We start from the raw sequence: 25395 nt of genomic DNA, 5'->3' as shown, positions 1-25395 counted from the left end.
GTCAAAAAGGGCTATACACTTTAGTAAAAATGAATAGTTGAGTGAGTGGAGTAAGAAATGAATGAGTGAATGAATGTCACCACCACATATTCCAACGAGGTGATGTTATCAAACAATGTTCAAAACAGGAGCGCTTCGTGGACTCATCCTTGGTTAGAGGTGCTCTTTGGACAGGGACACAAAATACATACAAAAAACACATGGCATTGTCACAGTGACATTAAAAACCAAACTCCAACGCGAAGGTGATGTTATACCACTCATATCTGTTGCACACTTTACGCTAAAATATGGAAAAGTTGTCACTGAATTGAAAGAATAATTTGTTTTGAAATGTATTCGTAGCCCAAGAAACAGAGACCGCATCATACTAATGCAAAAAAATCTTTAATAAAAATATGTATATAAATTCATATACATACAATATATTCACATCAGGGCTATGCTGATAATAGAGACAGAGAAGAAGAAAAGTACTGGTACCTTCATTTCATTATAACCACCGGAGTTTCTTTTTAATTGTTATTTAATAAGACAACCATTACAAAGGCAATAGAACTGAGGATGGATACAAAGTGTGATAAAAATGTATTACAAACTGTTACAACAGTTTTAAAATCTTATGTCTTGTGAATAAAAAATATCTTTAAACAAAGAATCATATCACAGATTTTACTGTGTTTGTATTATTGCATGTTAGCAGCTCACTTTGGTGACTCGTCCCCTGCAGATGAATAAGAAAGAGAGAGAAAACAAGCATAGTTATTAATTTCATGTAGTTCATTGTGTTGTGACATCAGCCCTGAGACCAAATTGTTGCCCATACTCACAAATGATTGGTCCAATGGTGAGGGTGCTCAGAGGATCAGAGTCAGAGACAGAGCGAGCAGTCCTACGTGTGCAAGGCTGCGTGGTGGGAGATGGTGGAAAAAATACCATTAAAACACTGTGTTTAAGCAGCATTGATTATTGATCAATGTTAGTGATAAAATCAATTTGTGACTCACTGGAACGCAAGAGGAGCTCCTCTGTTCACACAGGCTGAGGCTGCAATGAAGGTAAACGTCTCTGTATTCATTTTGGAGCAGGAAGAACAGGGCAGAGAAACGAGCCCGGAGGGACGAGCCGCTCTCAACCACTGACACCTGCCCGTGGTCAATGGGACACCTGGGAGAGAGGACAGAGTGCATCACTACAGATTAAACATTTTCCCCATTATACTAAACAAACCATATGCTGAGGCTTACGAGGGACACTTACTTGTTCAGGATAAGAGGGTACTGCTTGGGGTCGTCAGGGTTTGATGAGTGAGTGGCGTAGCAGTCCTCCAGAACAACTGCAAAGCTTGGATCTCTCTCTTCCACAGAGACTCCCACGTACAATGGCGAGCCCACTGGCAGGGTGACCCGGCCGGGTGGATAAGTCTCAGTGTAGTTGGAGTTGCGGAAAAGAGACATGACGGCTCTGGCTTTGTTACCTGAGCCTGAAATGCCACCTGCCAGCCTGTTGAGAAAAATATGTTTGTTTTGTTATGGCGAATCTTCTTTCTAAGTTTTTCTTTTCTGTTTTCTTTATCGTGCTATTGTTATATTCCGTTATTCATATACAAACAACAGGCAGCGACACAAAAATGATCTTTAGACCAGTGGTTCCCAACTGGTCCGGCCACAGGCTCCAGATTTTCCTTAGTCATCAGTTCAAGGTCCACACAGTTTAATATATTCAGCATCATACTTGTGTTTGGCCATGTTGTCCAGTTAGTTTGCTGTCTCTGTCAATTAGTTGTCCGTTAGTCACTCAGTCAGTGACACAGCACTTTAAAGCTCTGTGCTGGAAATTCACAGTACTTTAAAATAAAGTCTGTTTTTTATGAACTTGACCCGTTCGCAGGTCACTTGCGGCCACTTTTGGACCGCGACCCACCAGTTGGGAACATCTGCTTTAGTCTACATATCAGCCAGATAGGAATCTAGTACAGCCATCACTCAGGCTGCTTCAGTTACACCCATGCTGATTATTTTACAACTTTCCGTAAAAGGCAACTTACGACAGGATTGGTCTGATCGCCACATTCAGGCTGCTGTCTGTGTCCAGGGGGTACGCACAGGAGAAGGGAATACTCACAGGAAGGGCGAAGGATACGTTGTTTATTGGGTATATAAACAAGCTATTGGAGTAGATGGCATGTGTGCCATTAGTCTGAAAGACAGGATGATTAGATTGTTAGTCAGTTCGTGAGATGTGCTACAGGCAGCAGCATGAGCACGTGTTCAGAGATATTGTCCTTCAGGTGATGGACCTGATTAGGATTACTTCAAAAAAGAAACAGAAGTTACCATCAGTGTGTTTCCACAGGCACCTGCTGTGGCCTCCACTTCATACCACACCACATCATCACGCACTCTGACCCAGGAGCAGTTGCGGGCTGCCAGGTTGCCAGAGAATGGGTTCAAACCAGAGGATGTAAGGCCAGGCATATCCAGCCCTACGTGGAGTTTATCACGGCCACAGATAAGCTGAGGGGGTGGAGGGTGCTGGACTGAAGAAAAAGATAGAGGGTCATCAAATAAAAGTGTGAGGGAAAGCAGATAAGATGGGAAATACTATACAGATGAGACCAAGATGAGAGCCTCAATAAGTCTTTACCTTAGTATGTATTATTTACTGTATAATGTCAAAAGATTTCAAAATATAAAAGAAAACTTACATTCACAAACAACACTGGCATCTTCACCGTGAACACAGTTGTGGACCCCAAACCCTGGATGTCTGCAGTCTGTTATCGATGGTTCATTTCCAAAACAGCTGACATCGTCCAGCCAGATGGGTCCACTGCCTTGTCCAAAAGCTGCACTTTGTAGTGCTGAACGAGCAGAGCCACAGCCCAGCTGTCTGCACACCACATTGGCATCGTTTAGGTCCCAGCCATCATCACACACTGTCCCCCACAGTCCATCATGGTAGATCTCCACTCTGCCAGAGCAGCGGTTGTCAGAGTTGACCAGCCTCACTGGTGAAAGAGCTGACAGAAAAACATGACACATATTATCGTTAATATCAGACTCAGATGAGAGATGGACTTCATGAAGATGGTCTTTGAAAAATAACACTAACAACAGCTTTCTGTTTAAAATGACAAAAGTTTTTAGGGTAACAGATCATAAAGAGTTGTGTAAAACACATATTTCATATTACTGTAATAAGTGGTAACGGAACTCCTCTCAGCTAAATGTTACAGCATGTTACACAGTGACACTTCATTGCCTTTAGCTGCACAAATCTGTATCTACCTTCACAGACGACACCAGCATCCTCATTGTGACCACAATTGTGAGATCCAAACCCTCTGTGTCTGCACTCGCTGAGCTCTGATTCGCTCCCTCTGCACATGACATCATCCAACCAGATGGGCCCTCTGCCCTGTCCAAAGCGTGCACCTTGTGGTGCTGACAGGACCCTGCCACAGCCCAGCTGTCTGCACACCACCTGAGCATCAAGCAGGTCCCAGGCATCGTCGCACACCGTCCCCCACTGTCCACTGTGGAAGATCTCTACTCTGCCAGAGCAGGAGCTGTTTCCTCCGTTGACCAGGCGGACCTCCCCCTCAACTCCTGTGTTGTTGTCGACTGTTGGTGTTGCTGAAGTGAGAGGGACTGACTGGCTTTCAGCAGATATGTATGGATAAGGTGTGGTTGGTGGAACTGCAGGGCTGGTGCTGTTCACCTCTGTTACAGGGAAAAGACTGTGAGATACTGGTGCTAAACCAATGAGATTTTGGTTTCATAAACTGTGCATTCACTTTAAGAACAAGAGGACAACAGTGGCATGACTCCTCTGAAACACTTAAATGAATTAGATGAGAAAACTGAATTTGTTGTTACAGTGAGAGATGTTTCAGATGAAACAATACCAGGAGCAAAGCGAGACTTTGCAAACAAGCATGGCTCAGCCCAAAGCTAGAGGGGTCCGGGGGTATGCTCCCTTGGGAGACTTTGTCCCCTATTTAGCTATATACACTGTCTTTCAAGCCATTTGAGATAATAGAATGACTAAAAGTCTGTACATTATTTGGGAAGAAAAAACATTTTCCTGTAGAGCCTACGTCCTATTTTGTATCCACTTGTTCTCCAACTGTCTTCATCATTCTGAAATCATAACACAACAAATGTTCAGGATGACTTATTTTCACTCCTGCCAGCTAAAGGCTAAAACTATCTGGTGTTACTATGGTTAAGTTTCATAACATAGGTAGGGTAAAGACTTTGGCATAAACAACATTGCTAATGTTCAAACCTATTGTTGTTATATTGTGCTTGAAGTTCTCTGATCCCTACCTGCACAGTATGCAACCTGGCATGCAGTTGGCTTCGCAAGTTTGTAGACGTAGTAGTTTCCATAGCAGAGCTTCACATGGATGGTGGTTGAGGTAAAAAAGCAGCAGCTGCCGGCCCATGCATTACAAGCAGTACGAGTCACAATTTCGTCTGGCTGCGTGGGATTCGGTTGTGTTATCCACATAGGAGCGTGGGTTCCACACCTGTTTTCACCTATACACCTGTCTGGAATATGAGCACTGGTTTGCCCCAGGAAGAAGCGATACCAGCCTTGCCAGTTCACATTTCGGTCACAGTGTTGGATCTCATTTGATGTGTTATTTGTCGAACGCCAGTCATCATCCAGTACAGTGTAGTGCTCACAGGGGTCAGCGCAGCGTTGAGTCCCATTGTTACGGATGCAATCCATGCCTACAGGACAAACAGTGTTTCCACAGCTAAACTGGACAGATTGGGAAGAGTTTCCCATTCTGGCTCTGGAGGAGGGCTGCAGGCACTCGAAAGAGCCTTGTGTGTTTTGGCAAACCTGAAGTGGGGTGCAGGGTGAGTCTGGGAGGGAGCACTCGTCAGTGTCCACGCAGCCCCTGTCTGGTGACCAGTGATAACCTTGGCTACAGCAAGAGGAGTCACTGCAGAGTTTTGTATCGTAACAGGTAAGACCATCACCCACAAAGCCATCTTTGCAGACACAAGAGACCGCCTGGCTGGTGAAAGTGTCGCCTCGTTCTTGTGACTCCAGGCAGGTGGCTTCATCATGACATGAGTCACAGCTGGAGACAAGTGTCCCTGTGAAAAGTGAGGATAGTTTGATACATGCTATTGCTCATTTTTAGTTATTACATGCAAAGGAAATAAATGAACTAAGCTTTTCTGATTCTCAATAATTTGTTTTGAAGTATTCAGTGAGTACAGTTACCCAGAAAAACAGCTTTAAATCTCATAACAGAGGGATTCCTGTAGAATTACATCAGAGGCATGGTGAAGTCTAGTAATACGGGACACTTTTTGGTCGATTACAAAGAAAACCAAATACAATTCAGTGTTACTTTCAGAACTTGTTATGTATCTTTGCGGTTGTTCTACAAAGAAAATATGTTGCCAAAAAAAAATACTTTAGAAATCTCAAATACATCAAGAACCCCGACCTCACTGTGGTGGCATGTTCAGGGAAAATGGGACAATCATATTTTTTTGTTTTTGAAATGGTTAAATCAGCTGTTCAGTTCAGCCATTGATTCATTACATCATTAAGGTAATCTAACTCTGCATTTAAAAGATCCTCTAACTTTTCTGCCATGCTTTCCCTGTTCTTCTGCTGCCTGTTTCCTTGTCTACGGTGGACATGCGTGTGTGTGCTTGCACGCTTGTTAATGACGGCTAATTCTGGACAACTGTGGTTAACATGGACTCACTGCACCATCTCTAAAATTTTATAGTGACAAAAATGATAAAATGTCTGTAATATTACAGGGTGCCACACAACAGCATAAGTCATAAATGTCCCATTCTATCTCAATGTTTTGTCCCATTTTACCTGAATGCATGAAGTACTCACTCAAAACCCTTTCCCATAAATAGTCAAGAGTATTGTGAACATATTTTCATCATAAGTCAAACAGTTAATCAAATGTAACATCCTACAAACATGTTTGATGTTGTATACTTATTATTTTGGATGCAGCACTCTTATTACCAAAAAGAGAAAATCAACATGCCACATGGCTGACCTGGTAATTTCTGGGATCAGTGATTTTTTAAATCTCTGTTCTGTCCATCCTAGTTATCTCAGACCAGTCAAAATGATTGTTTCATGTAAAGCACATATGTAATAAAAATGCATCAACATGTTTGATCATTTTTAAAGGGCTCAAGATATAAAACCTTATTTGTCCTATGTTACCTGACTTCTCTTGTCACCCATACCATCGCTTGTAGTGATGATAATTTTGGGATAAGAAAATGCAACATTGATAGTGCCAAATTAAATCTTTTATCTTAAATCTACTCAAGGATACAATTCAGGGTACAATTCCATTAGTCTGTTACTTGCAGCCCATCCATATGTGAGACAAGAAGAAAAATATCCACGAAAAGGTAATTAATTTTTCAAAAAGGAACGTACAACTACGTGTCAGATATGTGTAATAATGTCTAACCCAAGATGAAAACATATCAGACGGTTTACCTGAAGTGCTTCCTGTAAAAACCTGCAAAATTAGGAGCAGTAACAGCCCCCCAAGCACCCTCATTATGGACCACATCCACGACACAAACTTCCTGAAAAAGACCAAAGAGACAATTCAAAACAATAATTATTTATCAATATAGAATTATGCTGCCTTGCAGAAAATTACTCACTACGCCAGTCTTTGTACTCACCTTTAGAGAGACTGTGTGGGAATCCAGGAGTTGGCGAATGACTTGTAAATCTCCCAGCGAGTGAGTGTGAGTATTTATAGGCCTGTCTGTGTGTTCAGAGGACCAATGAAGCAGTCATTGGTAAAACACATAAATGGGTCAGTGACAACAATGATTCATACGACATGAAAAGAGTTACTTATTAATCAAATAACACAAAATTAAGATACAATTCAAACAGGACTGGCACGCAAACAAAGTCCCGAGTCAATACATTTTTATGGCACTACAATCAATCTCAGGTTAGTGTTGAAACATAATGGAGACCTCTTGGTCCTCATTATGGTCAAGTTTGCACATTCCAGCGTTAATGCATCGACTGACTAGCCCCTCTATAAACACCTTTTGTCACAGCAGTGGCTAAAATATCTGAGAGTACATTGAGTTCCTGAGCATTTGAAATATATTCTGACCAAATAATCATTAAAGGCTTTTAAGTTTGGCACCCTTGACAACATCTTGTGCTTTTTCATTTTCTCTTACATCAGACATTTATGGGGCACGGATGTGACTTGTCACGTAGGTGGAGTGGAGCAGGTTTTCTTCAAGTAGGTATAACTGCAGATGAGCAGCTACATGACTCACCCACCATCCCTACATGTCGATCCAGGATCAGCAAAATGCAAACACATTTCCGGGTTTTGGGCAAGGAACCCTTAAAGTTTGAAATATCATGAGTTATAGTGTGATTTGCCACACCCATCCTGTTGACTCCTATAGAGCTGGCACCAAAGTCTGACTCCTCGAACGCTGTCACTGACACATGCCCTTTCCTTCATTTAGGCTATTGATTCCTTGGTTCCTGGGGTACTTTATAATTGATTATAATGAACGCTCTCTGCTGCTGGCATGCTGTGGCAGACACGTCTAGGTCCCATTTTTTTTTATGTCAAAAAAGACAGAATTTTTTTTTGGCATGCCTATGTTGCCTAAATGAAGATGCACTGCTGACAGACATATTAATACATTTAAAAAGATAATCAGCTGAATCTCCTGCATGAATTAAACTAGTACATCATATCTCATACACAATTATTACTGTACAGCATGTTTGTGTTGGACCCCACCTTTAGTATTTAACTGTCTGGCTTTGAAAAGGTGTTTTTCTTTTCTTTAATCAGTCCAGTACGAGCCTGGAAACCATTAGATCACTATAGACAGGATGACCTTTCTCACACTGTCAGTTTCATTTATTGTGATTTTATGGTATTTTTGTGTCACACCTTACCATTATTTACTGGAATCATTGGCGGCCTTACTGTAATGTTTTTGTCTAATCATGTTTCCAAGCTCATTTCCCCTTTAGTGTTACACTCAAGTAAATAGTTGACCAAGTCCTTTGTTCTACAAGACAAGAGTGCCGATAATAATATATAATATATAACACTTTATGCTGGTAAATACCTGTGTGCAATAGTAATTCAAACACTTCATTGAAGAGTTGGCAATCATCAATGAGAGAGCCTTACTCAAATACAACTTTCAGTTACTCAGGCAGAAACATTGGTAATAAAAAATGTTATGTTTGTGTACCTCTCAGGATGTGTTTGAGTACACTAGGTCAAATACTTTCACCAATGAGATGTCAAATAATCAAATCCAAAAGTAAAGAAAACAGCACATTGTGACAGAGTTACATTGTCCCTGGTGGGTGTTTTGATCTTGGTCATAAATAGATATGTTATATGGCATATTCGTTTTGATTAATCAAGTTCACTTCCTGGGCACTGCCGAGGTGCCCCTGAGCAAGGCACTGATCCCCCCAACCGCTCAGAGAGCCTGTCATGGGCAGCCTCACTCTGACATCTCTCCACTTAGTGCATGTATAGGTCCTGTTTGTGCATGTGTGTGTTTGGACCTGTGTGTAATTAACAACAGAGTGAAAAAGTTGAATTTCCCCTCAGGGATTAATAAAGTATATACAGTTTTTTAAAAAAAAAAAAGTAAAAACTTGCACAAACCACATGCAGAACTGCAGTGGACAGAAGTGCATGGTCGCCTCTCTTGGAATAGCTTTTTTCCCTTTAATTAATATTTTTTGTCTATGTATATTGTAATTACAGCCTTGATCTGGTGTGACTGTCCTCCTTGATGTCTCTCTGTCTGTCCACTGACTCCTGGCTGACCCCCTCCTACTCAATGTGTCCACTGTTTTGTTCAGGTGTTGACGGACAGACAGCTGACGTCTGTTTCCAGTGTCCTCACTTTGTTGATCAAGGTCCTCACACCCATCTCTTTATTCTGGCCATTTACAGTATACCCATCTATCAGTCAAAAAGCCATTGCAATATATAAGTATACCCATTTACCCCTTGGTAACCTGCCAATCTACGTAAGGCAAGGCAAGTTTATTTGTAGAGCACAATTCACACACAAAGTAATTCAAAGTGCTTTACAGAACAAGAAAATGCATTAAAATCACAATACAAAATAAAAACATAAATAATCATTATAAAATGAACTTTAAAAGAGAAGAGTGCAGATAAGATCCTTTCAGTCATATGCACAGTGAAATAGAGCTGTTTTGAGCCTAGATTTGAACATTGTCAGAGTAGAGGCCTGTCTCACATCTTCAGAAAGACTGTTCCAGATTTTAGCTGCATAAAACTGGAATCCTGATTCCCAATGTTTAGTCCTGACTCTGGGCATCAGCAGGAGGCCGGTCCCTGAGGTCCTCAGAGTCTGAGATGGTTCGTATGGCACTAACATGTCAGAGATGTACTTTGGTGCTAGACCGTGGAGAGACTTGTACACAAGCAGAGCTACTTTAAAGTCTATTCTCTGAGCCACAGGAAGCCAGTGTAGAGACCTGAGCACAGGACTAATGTGCTTGTACATCCTGGTTCTGGTCAGGACCCGAGCAGCAGCATTCTGGATGTACTGCAGCTGTCTTACAGCCCGTTTGGAGAGGCTAGTGAGCAGGCCATTACAGTAGTCTAACCTACTAGAGACAAATGCATGGATAAGTCTCTCCAAGTCAGGTTTAGACACTATACCTTTGATTTTGGCAATGTTTTTTAGATGGTAAAAAGCTGCTGATGTTATTGATTTGATGTGGCTGTTAAAGTTCAAGTCTGAGTCCATTATTACCCCGAGATTTCTAACCTGATTTGTAGGTTTTAGAGAGAGAGACTGGAGGTGACTGCTGACACTTTGTCTTTGTTTCTGTGGACCAAACACGATGACTTCAGTCTTGTCTGAATTTAGCTGGAGAAAATTGTTTTGCATCCACACACTGACCTGTTGGATGCAGTGACAGAGTGAATCCACTGGTCCATATTCACCTGCTGTCAGTGAGACATAGATCTGAGTGTCATCTGCATAATTGTGGTAGGACACATTATTACTTTGTATTAATTGGCCTAAAGGCAGTATGTAGAGATTGAACAGAAAGGGTCCCAGGATTGACCCCTGGGGCACCCCACAGGTCAAGGCCATGTGGTCTGAGACACAGTTACCAATTTCAACAAAGTACTTCCTACGTACTAGTAGACCCATCAACTACCATCACTTCCCCTGCGCCACTCCAGTCCTTCTCTCAGGGTGTTAGCCAACAGAGGTCTTACAGCCCCCAAAAACTTAGTCATATATTGTTAATTTTAAGTGTTTCTTGTATGTACATATTGTTATATAATTCATAATGCTAAATAAGCAATGATGAAAGCGTATTAGGAGTTAAACACTCAAAAACTCCATCAGGACTGTGATCAGGCAAATAGAACAGCAAATTATTTTGTAGTCAGAGATTGTTTTCTGTTGAGACTGAATCAGTCTATTTCTTGACACCTGACATAATGCAAACATGCTCAGGATGATAAGGCTAGCATGGCTGACCTCATGGCTGCTCTTTCAGTTTGCTCATGGCAGTTTCCATTAAAATTGATTATTAATGCCTCACTAAGTCAATGACTAGCTGGCAGTATGGGAGACATTTAAGATGAACACAGTTTCTGAGGATTATCGTACAGAGCTGATGGGAGTCCTAGTGGTGAACTGAATGTAAGAAACCATAAAATGTGTATATTTTCACTGGCCCCTGATCAGGAACCTCTCCTGGTGATGCAACAGCCTGGCTAATAATTACTAAACCTGGACACAGCCGATGGATTACAGGGTCAGGATGATGGATGAAGAAGACAGACTCAGCCGCCCTGAGGTGCACAAACACTTCATCCTTTTGTACATGTGAAACCAGCTCGTGGTCCTCTGAAGGGCTGGACTTTTGTACTTTACCGTCAATATACAGGTGTGGTAAAACGTCTTACATAAGTTACATTTTGCAAATTTGGTGTTGAATACTGTACGGTGTTTATTTAATGCTGACACAGTGTAGGCTTGTTAAGAAAACCAGGTGATTTATGCCTTTAATGCTTTCATAAAGCAACCGCTTACTTTGTGATAATGCAGTGCCAATGAAAATATTCACCCCCTTGGAAGTTTCATTATTTCACAAATTCATCAAAGATGTTATTTGTTTTTAAATAGATCAACAGAATAAAACTAAATGTTAAAGTAAAAACTGACTCTGCAAGGTAATCTAGTTTGACTGAAAATACATTACAACCTTACGTCTGTCGGGTGTCTGAGGTTGATTTTCAGCTTGGAAATACTGTGGCAAAGCAATGCTCAGGCCATGGACTGGTAGATGCTGCTGGTTTTGTAAAGGTCTGGTCACAGATTTTACATTAGTGTGGATGTAACTGAGGGTTTATGCATATATCAAATCATGTGGATTTATGGTTTGTGATGTGAAATCACCAGAAACCTCTGCTTGCAAGAAAATCAGTTTTGACACTAATGTTGCCTCATCATGAATGAATCAGAGACCCTCCATGATGACACCAATTTGTGGAAAATGGTGCTGAGACAAATCAACAGTTCCTTATTTGACTGCTTTATCACACAAACACACATACATATGAAAATGTAAACTTTTTATTTTAGTAAAAACTCCTCATACAGATGTGGTGTTTTGGGTCAGTACTGTAATTCAATCACTGTTAATGTGATAACTCCATTAAAACTATTTCTTTACAGACATAAAAGTAATAAAAGTAAAAGAAACTATAACTTCACCTTTCCTTTTATATAGATAAATAAAACAATTGATATGTGTCAGCTTTTCTGTTCTGTTCAGTAATCACACACCCGTTGTACCTATTCATATTGTGTAAATTCAGACTTGGTCTCTTGAAGCCCATCTATCACTTTAAGATCTAAAATATAACAGGGGAAGTTCTCTGTTTCTAAAAATATACCTATCTAAGTAATATGTTTTTTTTTCATTATCTCCTCATTCATATAAAAAGCACAATGTCCCTTAAAGTATATAAAAAGCTACGAAACACAGTCTTTTGTCCAATGTTGTTGTGCAATTGTAATAGTGCCCACAATGACTTCTGAAGTCAGGCTTCGCTGTACACCTGACAGCCAGTGAATCAGCTGTTGGAGGTAGTTCATCACTTTTTAACTTCATAACAGCCCAATAATCCCAGATCAGATGTATGGCTGATCAGTGACAGCAGCGAGCATCAAACATCTCCTCTCCAGTCTGTGATTGGACGGTGTTAGTGTTAGTCATCAAGGAGGCTCTCTGCCTCCATCTGCAGCGCCGCCTCCACACTGTGTGTATACCTGAAGCCCTGCAGGTCAGCTGTTAGGAGAACCTCCAGAACAGAGGGCTACAGGTGGGAGGAAGACAGAGAGAGTGTGCGTGAAAGAGATAAAACAGAGGGCGGAACAGATATTTTGTTTTGTATAGTGTTGTCCTAAGAACTGAGTTACCTTTAATCTGGCAAAGACCAGTAGCACTTCTCGTAGTTTGAACTGCCTCAGCAGGTCCCGAAACTCGCTGATGACTGTGAAATCTATGATGCTGACATGATGGCAATCAAGGACCACTGACCGCGGAGGAGACGCTGGGGGAGACACATGAAGGGGGGACAGAAAGGAAAGGAAATGAGAGGAAAAACCTAGAAAGAGGAGCTGGTTATACAAGAAAAAGATCACCACACATTACTGTGATGGTGTTTTTTTTTTTTTTACTCTTGGTGCTTTTCAGGACTCGGCATTTTTTGCGCATATGTACTCAGTACGGTTTGCTTCAAGTCCACAGTGAGGTTCACTTGACCTGTGCACTGTGAACATAATGCGCTTCAGGTTCAATTTGCTCTTTGTCATTATATTTAGCCCTCTAGATCACATGCAATTGCACTGGTACGCTTTAAAAAATAGACAAAACCACGTCAGCCTGTAATGCTTGCAAGGACGCAGGACCAGGAGTAGTTTGGTCTGCGGAAGATACTACACGTCTTCAGGTGTGGAATGTAGAATACATGGAAGTGCACCAGTCTACAGCACAGAAACACACTGTTTCCCTCAAACTTGAACTTAATCTGAAAGTGAGGAGCTTCATAACTGCACTGCCACACCAAAGTAAAAACAAAACTACATCAATATATATCATGTATAGGCCATAGTGTGAACAGAGAAAGGACTGAGGCCTTGTCAGAGCTGAAGTTGACCAGAAAGAGAACTGAGTCCTCTTTCAAATGAACTGACAATGTGAACACAAAAAGAACTGAGTACTTTTTATGTTGGTCCACTTTTTGGTGCACTTTCAAAAGACTGAGTTTGGTTGCTAAAAAAGGAGTATATGTGAAAACACCTTAAATGTTCCCTGGACAAAGATAGACCATCAAACAAATCCTTACCCTGCAGAGCCTGAGTGTGTATGATGTGGCTGAGATACTCCGTGGCCGGAAAGCTGAGTCCACTGCCCAGCTCCATCACCAGCGCACCTTGATCAGACACCTGCACACATCAGGAGCACATTGTTAACACATAAACCACCTTTTACTCTTGCACTGTTAGATACCATAATATTAAGGTATTCAACACACTCTAGCAGCCCTTTGGCCTTTTTGTCTTTCACACCTATCCTCAAACTTCCTGATCTTATTCTACTTGAGTTAGTGAAATCCACTATTTCAGAGAGGAAGGGCTACTGTTCATTTATTGAGAAACTGTTGTGGGGGAGTAGCTGTGCCACTTCTGAGAATTCTAATAATAACTCTAACAATAAAATAATAATAATAGTAAAGTGAAGAGAGGAGCAGAGCTGTCAACTGATCACCACCTGGTGGTGAGTTGGATCAGATGGTGGGGGAAGACGCCGCGCAGACCTGGCAGGCCCAAACGAACAGTGAGGGTCTGCTGGGAACGCCTGGCGGAAGAACCTGTCCAGATGATCTTCAACTCCCACCTCCGGGAGAGCTTCAACCGCGTCCCGAGGGCGGAGGGGGACATTGAGTCCGAATGGGCCTTGTTCCGCTCTGCCATTGTTGAGGCGGCGGTTGCGAGCTGTGGCCGCAAGGCCGCTGGTGCCAGTCGCGGCGGTAATCCCCGAACCCGCTGGTGGACACCAGAGGTGAGGGGAGCCATCAGGCTGAAGAAGGAGGCCTACAGGGCATGGTTGGTCTGTGGGTCTCCGGAAGCAGCTGACGGGTACCGGCGGGCCAAGCGGAGCGCGGCGGCGGCAGTCGTGGAGGCAAAAACTCGGGCGTGGGAGGAGTTCGGTGAGGCCATGGAGGAAGACTATCGATCGGCTCCAAAGAGGTTCTGGCAAACCGTCCGGCGCCTCAGGGGGGGAAGGCGGCAACTTGCTCACACTGTTTACAGTGGGGGCGGGGAGCTGCTGACGTCAACTGGGGACATTGTCGGGCGGTGGAAGGAATACTTTGAGGAGCTCCTCAATCCCACCAACACGTATTCCAGTGAGGAAACAGAGACGGGGGTCTCAGGGGCGGTGAGTGCTATGTCTGGGGCAGAAGTCGCCGAGGTGGTGACACAACTCCGAGGTGGCGGAGCCCGGGTGGATGAGATTCGTCCCGGATATCTCAAGGCTCTGGATGTTGTAGGGCTGTCTTGGCTGACACGCCTCTGCAACATTGCGTGGACATCAGGGCAGTGCCTCTGGAGTGGCAGACGGGTGGTGGTCCCCATTTTCAAGAAAGGGGACCAGAGGGTGTGTTCCAACTACAGGGGATCACACTCCTCAGCCTACCCGGTAAGGTCTACTCCAGGGTGCTGGAGAAGAAGGTCCGGTCGATAGTTGAACCTCGGATCGAGGAGGAGCAATGTGGTTTTCGTCCCGGACGTGGAACCGTGGACCAGCTCTTTACCCTCGCCAGGGTGCTGGAGGGGGCATGGGAGTTCGCCCAACCAGTCCACATGTGTTTTGTGGATTTGGAGAAGGCTTACGACCATGTCCCCAGGGGCATCCTGTGGGGGGTGCTCCGGGAGTATGGGGTGGGTGGCCCCTTGCTAAGGGCCGTCCAGTCCCTGTACCGAAGGAGCATGAGTCTGGTTCGCGTGGCTGGCAGTAAGTCGGACCTGTTCCCGGTGAGGGTTGGACTCCGCCAGGGCTGCCCTTTGTCACCGGTTCTGTTCATAACTTTTATGGACAGAATTTCTAGGCGCAGCCGAGTGGTGGAGGGTGTCAGGTTCAGTGATGGGAGAATCTCGTCCCTGCTTTTTGCGGATGACATGGTCCTCCTAGCTCCATCGAACAGTGACCTCCAGCTCTCACTGGGGCGGTTCGCAGCCGAGTGTGAAGCGGCTGGGATGAGAATCAGCACCTCCAAGTCCGAGGCCATGGTCCTCAGCCGGAAAAGGGTGGATTGCCCACTCCAGGTCAGGGGGGAGGTCCTTCCTCAGGTGGAGGAGTTTAAGTATCTCGGGATCTTGTTCACGAGTGAGGGTAGGATGGAGCGGGAGATTGACAGGCGGATTGGGGCAGCGTCAGCAGTGATGCGGGCGCTTAAACGGTCCGTTGTGGTGAAAAGGGAGCTTGGCCAGAAAGCGAAGCTCTCGATTTACCGGTCGATCTTCGTTCCAACCCTCACCTATGGTCACGAGCTCTGGGTAGTGACCGAAAGAATGAGATCGCGAATACAAGCGGCCGAAATGAGTTTCCTCCGCAGGGTGGCTGGGCTCAGCCTTAGGGATAGGGTGAGGAGCTCAGACATTCGGGAGGGACTCAGAGTAGAGCCGCTGCTCCTCCACATCGAGAGGAGCCAGTTGAGGTGGTTCGGGCATCTGGTAAGGATGCCTTCCGGACGCCTCCCTTGGGAGATGTTTCGGGCATGTCCAACCGGGAGGAGACCTCGGGGCCGCCCCAGGACATGCTGGAGGGACTACATCACCCGGCTGGCCTGGGAACGCCTCGGGGTTCCCGCGGAAGAGCTGATGGAAGTGGCTGGGGAGAGGACTGTCTGGGCTTCCTTGCTGAGGCTGCTGCCCCCGCGACCCGGACCCGGATAAGCGGAGGACGACGATGAATAGTAAATGTTATCTATTGGTGCCTTCCGTGGCGGTCAAGGTTACCCGACGTCACATATAATCAGTAATAAAATATATGAGAAGCACCAGTGATCAATTAAATCAACAATAAAACACACATTTTGCAACAGAACAACATGTCATGTTAATAAAAAAAAAGCCCTTGATCAAGACACTAAAATCTGATAACAAACTCTGATCTTTTAAACGGAAGATCATATTTCTCTGAACTCTGTTGTGCCACATTCGAAATATCACCACGTGACCATCAACTAATGTTAATATCATTTATACTGTAATATCAGTGGATATTATGGTAATTACACTGAGAAACTGTTGTCTGTTTTTGGCTCACTCAAGTCAATTAAATCCTTGAAAAGTACCTACTGTACCTCTACAGGAAACAAACAAAGCAACATTTGTTAGTTGGCATTGAAAGGCTGAGAATATTTCTCCTCCTCACACACAGTCCTGTACAGAATATCAAGGTACCTTTATCTGTGGTCTTGCTGCATTGTACAGCAGCAGGGCTCCAGATACAGCTACACCTGCTATGATGCCGTACTGCACCTGCCAGAAACACATCAGGAACGTCACAACAAAAGGCAGCAGGTCCAACTCTGTGGGAGACACGTGAGCATGAGATCACAGTTAAACAAACATAAATATGTGAGACACACTTGAGTTAAAAAAAACAGAAATAGAGAGGACACCTACTGCGTATCCTCCACATTTTAGCCACGATGCGGAAATCAAACATGGGAGCTACCGCACAGATGATAACAGCAGCTAGAGAAGCTTTGGGGATATAGAAGAAGGCCGGCATGAGGAACGCCAGGGAGAGCAACACTATCACACCTGGAAAAACAGAGAGAGAGACATGAGTCATTTCCAAACCAAGAAAAAACACACACACACACACACACACACACACACACACACACATACACACACACACACACACGAGAGAGAGAGAATGGAAAGTCACATAAATATTAGAAGAATTGCTTTCTGATGTTCAAGTGGATGATTTAAAATTTGAAAATGAATAATAAAATAACCCCTTTTTGTATTTTCACTGACAATATGATGTTGGTCACAAAACCCAGAAAAAATATTTTTTACCTGCGTGATATTGAATTGAACCAGAAAAGCTAAAATACACAAATCTGAGGCCTTTCAACAAACCGCTGTCGTAATTAACTTTTGGAGCACACCCACACAAATCCTTCTGCTCATCTCTGACTCTTCAACCAATGATCACATAGTCAGGGTGATGTACTTATTCATGGTTTGATTTAAAAGGTCTCTTCTGTTCTTTCTTTACTTCAGGGGTTTTCAATGTTTTAAAGCCTTAGCTGAAAATGAGAGTGAGTGTGCAGGGACCCTCTACTGCACTGTATAAAACTGAGCTGCATATCAAATTGGGTCTACAATAATGTTTGGGCAAACTAAAGTGCCATGTATAAACATACCTTTAAATGGTGCATACATAATTTTTCACATCATGGATTTCTTTCATGGGTAAGAGCTAGCCTATCATAAATGTTACGTACTGTAAATTAAATATAGGCTGATTTATCTTCTATTTATCCGCTAATAGTATGTTGGGTTTATGTTAATGTGTTTTTTCAGACATATTTCAAATTTGTGAGAAAATTAAACGCTTTAAAAAAAAATAAATCAAACAACAATTTGGCAGCTGTCCTGCAGTAACTCTGAGGAACCCATAGGGGTCACAGACACAGACCTGTTGAAGACCCAGGATTTAGTTTCTTAAACAAAGAGTATGTTGGTGGAAAGCAGGCCTCCAGGAAGTGCATTGAGCTTTAACATGGAAATATAAAGAGAAATGGATACAGCATTTGAGGCAGGGCTCCCTTCAAGTTACACGATCATTTCGCAGCGTTGTGATGCTCATAAAAATTATCCACTGATTCACAGTCGTCTCTCAGAATGCAAGTCTATTAGAAAGTCTCATTTTGGGCTCATTGGCATCACATGGCAGGGTAGGAAGTTGTAATTCTACTGTTTGGCCTCTAAAGAAATTGGCTTCAAAGCCCAACACACTTCCTGTGGGCCTGGGCTCTGAAGTCGTAGTTCCCTAACAGTAGAAATACAACTTCCAAGCCTGTCACGTGATGCTAATGGGCCCAAAAAGAGATTTTCTAGTAGACTTGCATTGTGAAAGAGTCGTCTGTGAATATGGATTTTATTTTATTTTATTTTTTATTTTTTTTGGAGCATCACAACCCTCACAAAATGTCAGGGTTGGACACATTCGTCCGATAACATTTTAAAAGTCTAGGAGAGCATTTGATGAATAATGCAATTCTCATTCAAGTTAGAAAAATCGCAACTAGCAGACTCAGCCAGTGAAAGTCTCTGGAGTGCTTGCTTTGTGGGCCCAATGATGCAGAGGCAGCGCCGATCATTCAGGTAATTTTTTTCGCAGCTGTTGAACGTTTTTGGCCTCATGCACCACTGAGCAACTCTCATAGGAATGAACACAGTCCTGCCTCCAATGCTGTATGCATTTCTCTTTATATATCCATGATGGAGAGGGGATGGGATTAAAAAATCCATAAATTGCTTGTGTCCACATGCTGGGCTGCCTCTGTGTACTGCTAAAACCAGTTTTGGATGTTTCCTTTAACACTCTTACCTCTGACCTCCATGACAGCTCTCAGACACCTCACCAGAGGAGACAGAGAAGGAAAAGGAAGCAAGGAACTAAGAGAAGAGTGGATGATAGATGATAACACAGACCACCACAAGAGGGCAGAAGAGACACAGTGAGATTTGAAAATGTCAGGACTCACTGGTGACAATCCCTCCAGCTGGAGTGCACACACCAGTCTGAGAGTTCACAGCTGTCCTGGATGTGAGGAGAAAACATGACAATGTAAATATCAGACATCTGAGCTCTCTAGGCTGCTGTCTCTCTGTCTGTCCCACATGCACATACACACCTCCCAAAGCTGCCAGTGACAGGGTAGGCCGACACAAAGGAACCCATGATGTTGGTCACACCAATTGCCAGCAGTTCCTGATTGGCATCAATTCTGTAGTCGTTCTGACTGGCTGAGGAGAAACAAGGGAGTTACAATCAGTCAACAGTCTGATGAAACACTCATTCTTTAGCTGCCTTAAATACCTAACACTGGTATGATGTGTAACAGTATGAAGTGCAACATGACATGTTTTATAGCATGTTTTTATAAAGTTCCAGTTACAGTTCCAGTAAATGGGTTTGCATACACAAAGTCGGCAGCCATGCGGCAGCTCAGCGAAGCTTTACTTTGGAACAGAGGTGTTTTGAGCTAATGCTAACATCAGCATACTAACATGTTCACAGTGACAATGCTAACATACTGATGGTTAGCAGTTATAATGTTTAGCATGTTCCAAATGTTAGTTGGTAATTAGCACAAAATGCAGGTACAGCTGGGGCTGATGGGTATCTTGTAATAAACCAAAGTGTTGGACAAATTAAAATTTGGGCCTGATGATGGCGCTGGTGGAAAAGTTCAGATCATTGCAGTTGTTACAGGTCATTTTGAGAGGGAAATGTATGTCTGTAATGGCTGTCGAGACATTTAACTCAAAACCACAAGTGTCGGTCTCACTGTGGAGCTGCAGGAAAAGTAAATGGATCAACCAGGATTTATCCTCTGGAGAATACGAATGTCTGAGCTAAATTTCATGACAATCCATCTGACAATTGTTAAGATATTTCAGTCTGGACCCACGAACACATCGGGATAGTCGCCATGCTGCTGCCGTGGCTAAAAACACTCACCAAAAGCTTTAGCAATAGCAATGCTCTCCAACAGACCCATGAGGGGAATCACAGCAAGCCCTCCTCCAAAGCCCTGCACAAAACATACACACACACACACACACACACACACACACACAGAGGCAGACTGTCTAGTCAGCTGCTCTTCTTGTGAATTGGAAAGATTTTGGGAAGTGAAAGTTGCAACTCATTCTGCAAATAGCATCACTGCCTTCTCACTGTAGCTGGCCTCGTCTCTCTGCTTCTTACCTCTACAATCTCTCCAAAGGAGACGACGGTGCCATTGGCTGTGGTGTCCGAGGTGGGTGGGGGCCTAAATGGCGGGAGCCCCTGGGTAGTTTCCCCAGTGACTGTAAACACGGGATGACCGTAAGCATTCCAGGAAAACGCTACCAAGGATGCAGCCACGACCACCAGAGCATTACGCACTGACCAAGACAGAGAGGACATGACGGAAATGGTCAAAGAGCACACCATCAATCATGAAAGATAAATGCATCCTGGAATACCATTCATTCATTGTAAATGAAATAATAATAGACCTGCAGTATATCTTAACAACCTATAATTGGCTATCAATTTTTTGGATACTTTGTAAAACACTGTCATCACACAGGTACTCACTGATAGCAACAGTCCACACTAGTTTCCTGGCGACTCTGGAGCAGGTGGGGGCGTCGTCAGAGCCCAGACTGGTCTTCATAAACAACAACATGACCAGCAGAGCGAGACAAAGCAGACCCAGTACCACATCACCTATTCTGGCTTCTGGGATCTTGTAGAAGGTGTAGTAAACCTCCAGGAAGAACTCGTGGGGAACGTCCTTGAGTCCCAGAATATTCTAGACAGAGAAACAACACGACTGCCATCAGCTAAAACCAGCGACACTGAGAGGAGCTGTAGATTTGGTCTCTCGGTTTGCTTCTTAGATTGAAACAGTAACTGCAAAATGAAGTTGCACACACAAATAAAATCAAATGCTCTTAAATTATATTCCTTCAGTTTGTATATAGTTTGGCACTAGAGAGTAAATCTTTACTCTTTACAGATTAAAACTATCGATGCAGCTGTAGATAAAAACAGAATGGTTTGGGAGACCTGCAAAAATGCCACAAGGCCCCAATTAAAGTGAACCTTCTGTATGTAACTTGTAACTTCCTGGACAGTGTATACAGTGGACAAAACTAATAGGATAAAGATAAATGCTAAAACGTAATGGCACAAGAGGAAAAAAGCCATCAAGTCAGTAAAGTGACTGACTGATACTCAGTAATATCCATTATACAGAAAATCAGCTATCATAATCTGCTGGTCAATTCAGACCACGTAAGACTGGCAGTGAAACACCTTTGTGTATTTAAAGGTGAAATAGAGTTTGAAATACATTTTTGCTTTAAATTATCATTAGCAAATAAATGTTGTTTGCACAATATAATGTCTGTAGAACAGTGGTTCCCAACTGGTTCAGCCAGGTGGTCCAGTTTTCTCCTTAGCATTAGTTCAAGGTCCACACAGTGTAATATATTCAGTGTCATACTTGCATTTGAACATGTCATCGAGCTAGTTTGCTGTCTCTGTCAAGTAGGTGTCTCTTAGTCGCTCACTCTACAGCAATAAACAGCACTTGAAAATAAAAGCTCTGAGCCGGAAATTCACTGTACTTCAAAATAAAGTGTGTTTTCCACAGACTTGGCATGTTAGCGAGTCACATGCAGTCTATTTAGAAAGGTCTTGCAACCCACCAGTTGGGGACCACTGCAGCAGAATAATGACACCATCTACATTCAGAGTGGTTCCCTCTAAGTATCATTTTCACTATACAATTCTGTCTGCCACCGTGTATGAGCTCGATTTAAGGCACAAAGGAAGTGCACCAACCATCGTACAATCAAAACAGGAAGAGGATAGCACTTTTGTTTTCCCTGGTAGCTATAAGTCACAATCCCCAGTTACCAAACAGTATCAGTGTAAGTTTTTTGCAGTTACTATCCCCAGTAGAGGAAATGGCAGATAGAGGAACAACCAAAGTGACCATGGAAAACAAAATGCATTGTGTCCTGCATCATTGGTAGTTGCTAGTTTCTGAGGAAAACAGAAAGGACCCAGTTGTCTTTGCGACAGCAGCGGTAACAATAATATCACTGAGAAATACTAGGGGTATAAAAGTTGAGAAGTTGTCTGACTGAGTGGGACATTTTGCGGTTGAAAAATAAAATTGTGCTTTTTGCCAGACAAACTAAAAGAGACACTGTTTCTAAAATACCTCAAACATATCTTTGACATTTCTGTTAATGAGTACAGGAGTTGGGAACTGCTGGTTTTGTAGATGTGGGTCATTGTTTCTGTTGCTGTAAGTGTGTGTGTGTGTGTGTGTGTGTGTGTGTGTGTGTGTGTGTGTGTGTGGTGACAAGAGTGTGCACGTGTTTCACTCTCACCTTGACCTGCCCGAAGCCAATGGTTACTGCAGCAGCACAAGTGAAGCCTTTTATAACAGGGTAAGAGATGAAGTCCAGCAGAAAACCTGCAGAAGACAAGCAAGGCCATGAATGATTTACAGAGCCGTGACTCTGACTTTGATGGTTCAGATGCACAGGTTTCACAGAAACTGTGTGCGTGGTTAAGCTGAGGAAGTTGTAGATGTGGTGGCAGGAAGTGGCTCCTCTGCACTCATAATCTAATCTCCTGTTTCCTCTCTGCAGTTTGTCCCTTAACATTTATCTCTCTCTCTTTTCTACACAATTTATTTTTAATATTGTTATATTATTATATCAGGGTTTTGATACAGAGCTCATCCTAAATTTCACAGACTGGAAGATGTTACAGAAAAATATCATTGCTCTTATGTGAAAATAACATGTCACATTGTGAAACAAACTCACTTTTATTTTGCTAAAAACTGCCTTTTGTAATTACCACTTGGCTCACGAGTGTTGACTCAAACAAAAAAAAAACCCAAAACTGGTATCACAAGATTTCCGCATGACCCCAGCAGCCCCTAATTACCTAATCTCAGTAATGCCATTACAGCTTGGATGAGTCCACAGAGGAGGCTGAGCAACACGGCTCGGTGTGGCTGCCCCCCGACCACGGAGAAACACAGGAGGGACATGATGGCCGTGGGACCCAGTGTCACGTCCTTAGAGGTCCCCAGGAGGGTGTAGATGAACCCCCCCATGAAGGCTGAGTAGAGTCCATACTGTGGAGAGAGATGCTTTTAGATCACATTTCAGATTTATTTTCATCACTCAAAAATGTGTTTGTCTTCTTGGAATGAATGTAATTTAAAGAGTATTTCTAGATGTCTTAAAACATGTCTGGAAGGGATCTTGAGATTTGACAGTTTTGTCAATTAATCGATTATTCATTTGGTCGATAAAACATTGAAAATTACCCTCATTATTTCCCAGAACCCAAATTGACATCTTTAAATGTCTTGTTTTGTCCAAAAAACAGTTCAGAACCAACAGATATTCAATTTGCAATGGCATAAGACAGAAGAAAGACAGCACGTCCTCACATTTGAGAAAATGTGTGCTTGACATATGACAATTGATTGACTCCCAAAACAGCTGTCGATTAATATTCTGTCTATAAACTAACAGATAAATAAAGATGATGATTTAAGTGAAGACAAAAGCATCAGTAAAAATGTACCAGTATGATACAGGATGTGACTATATTTTTAACTCTGTAATTGAGCAGAAGTGACAAACATAGGGAGGGGATGCACACTGCTTCTCTTTTTTTGCTCATGTAATTCTTTCAGTGTGTAAGGAAATGGAGATCCAAATAAAATATACTGGAACAAGATGATTTTAGCATCTTGATGACTAAATACAGCCCGGCTGAAATATCTGGAGAGAGCTGAACGTGATTCACCTGCACAGGAAGACCGGCAACTTCAGCATAAGCCAGAGCCTGCGGTACAGTCGTCAGCCCGACGGTGAGGCCTGCCAGCAGGTCCATCTGAAGCCACTTCAGCTTGTACCTGGGCAGCCAGGAGAGGATCGGCAACCAGGCCTTTAGGGTGCTGTAGGAGCAGCAGCCCCGTGCTGACACTCGGTCCAGCAGAGGCCGGTCCATCGTACCAAGGATTGGAGGTGATGAAGGAGAACCTGGAGAGGAGGATGAAGAGACAGCACCAAGTGCATTAAGTTAAAGTGATGTTTTACATATTCAAATGTGTGCATGAGTGAGCTGATTACAGAACAAAAGCCACTTACACAAAGTGATTAAGTTTCCTCCTCTACTTTAAATGCGACTCATCGACTGGGAGTGCCGCTTGGTTTCTCTGTCTTTGGTTTGCCTTGTCTTTCCCCGCTGGCATTCATGGAGACATACCAAAGGTGTGCTCTGTGAAAGTGGAAGCCATATCTTCAGATGCATGCTGTGATCTGTGTGTCATAGAAAAAGAAGAAGTCTTCAGTCAGCTCACCTGCAAGCTGCTAAATCACCTGAGGACGGAGATTCCTCAGAGCTTTAAGGTCTTTATAATCATATGATGGTCATATGACAGGTAACTGCATATGCATCGCTAACCAGATGTCGTTTTATAACCCCCACAACTTTTTCTGCACAATCACCTCTTGTACAAACCATAAAACTCCCTGACAAAGACACATTCCTGCACATATTCCTCAGTTTAATGTGAGTTACCAGTAGCTTCATCTTACAGTGTGGTGTTTTATTTATCTCTTATTGGGTCCTATAATGTATTTAGGTACCATAGGCTATAATGTTCCACTAGATATGAATAAGCAATGAGATGTTGCATTGACAAAGTGGGAAAACAGGAATAAAATAACAGCGTGACTGTAACAAACACAATGTGCTAAATTAAGATAAAATACAAGAAAATAAAATTGACCAGAATAGAAAAAACAAATGGACATAGGAAAATAATAGAGCAGAAAAAAGTGGAGTATAATAGAAAAGATGAAGACACACACACAACTGAACAACACAGAAAAACAAACAGAACAAAATAATAATAAAGCAATAATAATAAAACAAACAGAGAAGTTTACAGCAGAAAAAGCAACACAACAGAAAAAACAACACAACAAAACAAAACAGAAAACACCACCACACAATAGAAAAGAACAGAGTAGAAAAGCAAGGCAATAATATAAAATAGAAAAACAATAGAATGGAGCAATAAAGGCAACACAATAGTATAAAACAAGCGAACAGTACTATCGAACACAATAGAAAACACTATATAATAAAATAAAAAAGAAGAAAAACAATAGAATATGACAACGAGACAGTAGAATATAATAGAAACCCTTACTAAATGTGAAGTCCTCTCCGTCTTTACTATTCCGGGGTTCAGCTGTGATTTCCAGGCTCTTCTCTTTAAATGTGTCGCTGTGTTACTGTCGCTAAAAACCACTTCCTAATATTTGACATTCTGCTGATGAAGCGCGAGACACGGGTTCCTGTTTTCTGCTTTCACGTGATCTCTGTCATGTGACCACGGGTGGGCGGGGCTTAAGT

The 25395-nt window shown here is 42.8% G+C and overlaps 2 protein-coding genes across 3 annotated transcripts; both read right to left on the bottom strand.

The window, feature by feature from the left end:
• Nucleotides 1-365: 365 nt before the first annotated feature.
• LOC125886522 (uromodulin) lies at nucleotides 366-6747 on the bottom strand. Its single transcript, XM_049572781.1, has 11 exons — nucleotides 6714-6747; nucleotides 6520-6611; nucleotides 4335-5120; nucleotides 3291-3725; nucleotides 2708-3022; nucleotides 2337-2539; nucleotides 2048-2199; nucleotides 1261-1503; nucleotides 1008-1167; nucleotides 831-906; nucleotides 366-724 (listed from the first exon to the last, which is right to left on the bottom strand). Exons 2-11 carry the CDS (start codon nucleotides 6593-6595, stop codon nucleotides 705-707), a joined length of 2466 nt encoding a protein of 821 aa, XP_049428738.1. The 5' UTR covers nucleotides 6596-6611; nucleotides 6714-6747; the 3' UTR covers nucleotides 366-704.
• A 4924-nt stretch (nucleotides 6748-11671) lies between these two features.
• slc26a11 (solute carrier family 26 member 11) lies at nucleotides 11672-25349 on the bottom strand. 2 transcript variants are annotated; one of them, XM_049569082.1, is made up of 15 exons: nucleotides 25190-25349; nucleotides 24120-24290; nucleotides 23776-24011; nucleotides 22900-23092; nucleotides 22332-22417; nucleotides 20521-20737; nucleotides 20146-20324; nucleotides 19897-19969; nucleotides 19067-19178; nucleotides 18917-18972; nucleotides 16812-16952; nucleotides 16587-16714; nucleotides 13466-13565; nucleotides 12537-12670; nucleotides 11672-12433 (listed from the first exon to the last, which is right to left on the bottom strand). In XM_049569082.1, the coding sequence occupies exons 3-15, from the start codon at nucleotides 23977-23979 to the stop codon at nucleotides 12326-12328; spliced, it is 1731 nt and encodes a 576-aa protein (XP_049425039.1). In that variant the 5' UTR covers nucleotides 23980-24011; nucleotides 24120-24290; nucleotides 25190-25349; the 3' UTR covers nucleotides 11672-12325. The 2 variants fall into 2 exon arrangements, with proteins under 2 accessions (XP_049425039.1, XP_049425048.1); XM_049569091.1 differs by having other exon boundaries at nucleotides 24120-24249.
• Nucleotides 25350-25395: the final 46 nt, after the last annotated feature.

Source organism: Epinephelus fuscoguttatus, linkage group LG3 (assembly GCF_011397635.1).
Source record: "Epinephelus fuscoguttatus linkage group LG3, E.fuscoguttatus.final_Chr_v1".
Lineage (NCBI taxonomy): Eukaryota > Metazoa > Chordata > Actinopteri > Perciformes > Serranidae > Epinephelus > Epinephelus fuscoguttatus.
This window is presented reverse-complemented; position numbering and strand designations above follow the sequence as displayed.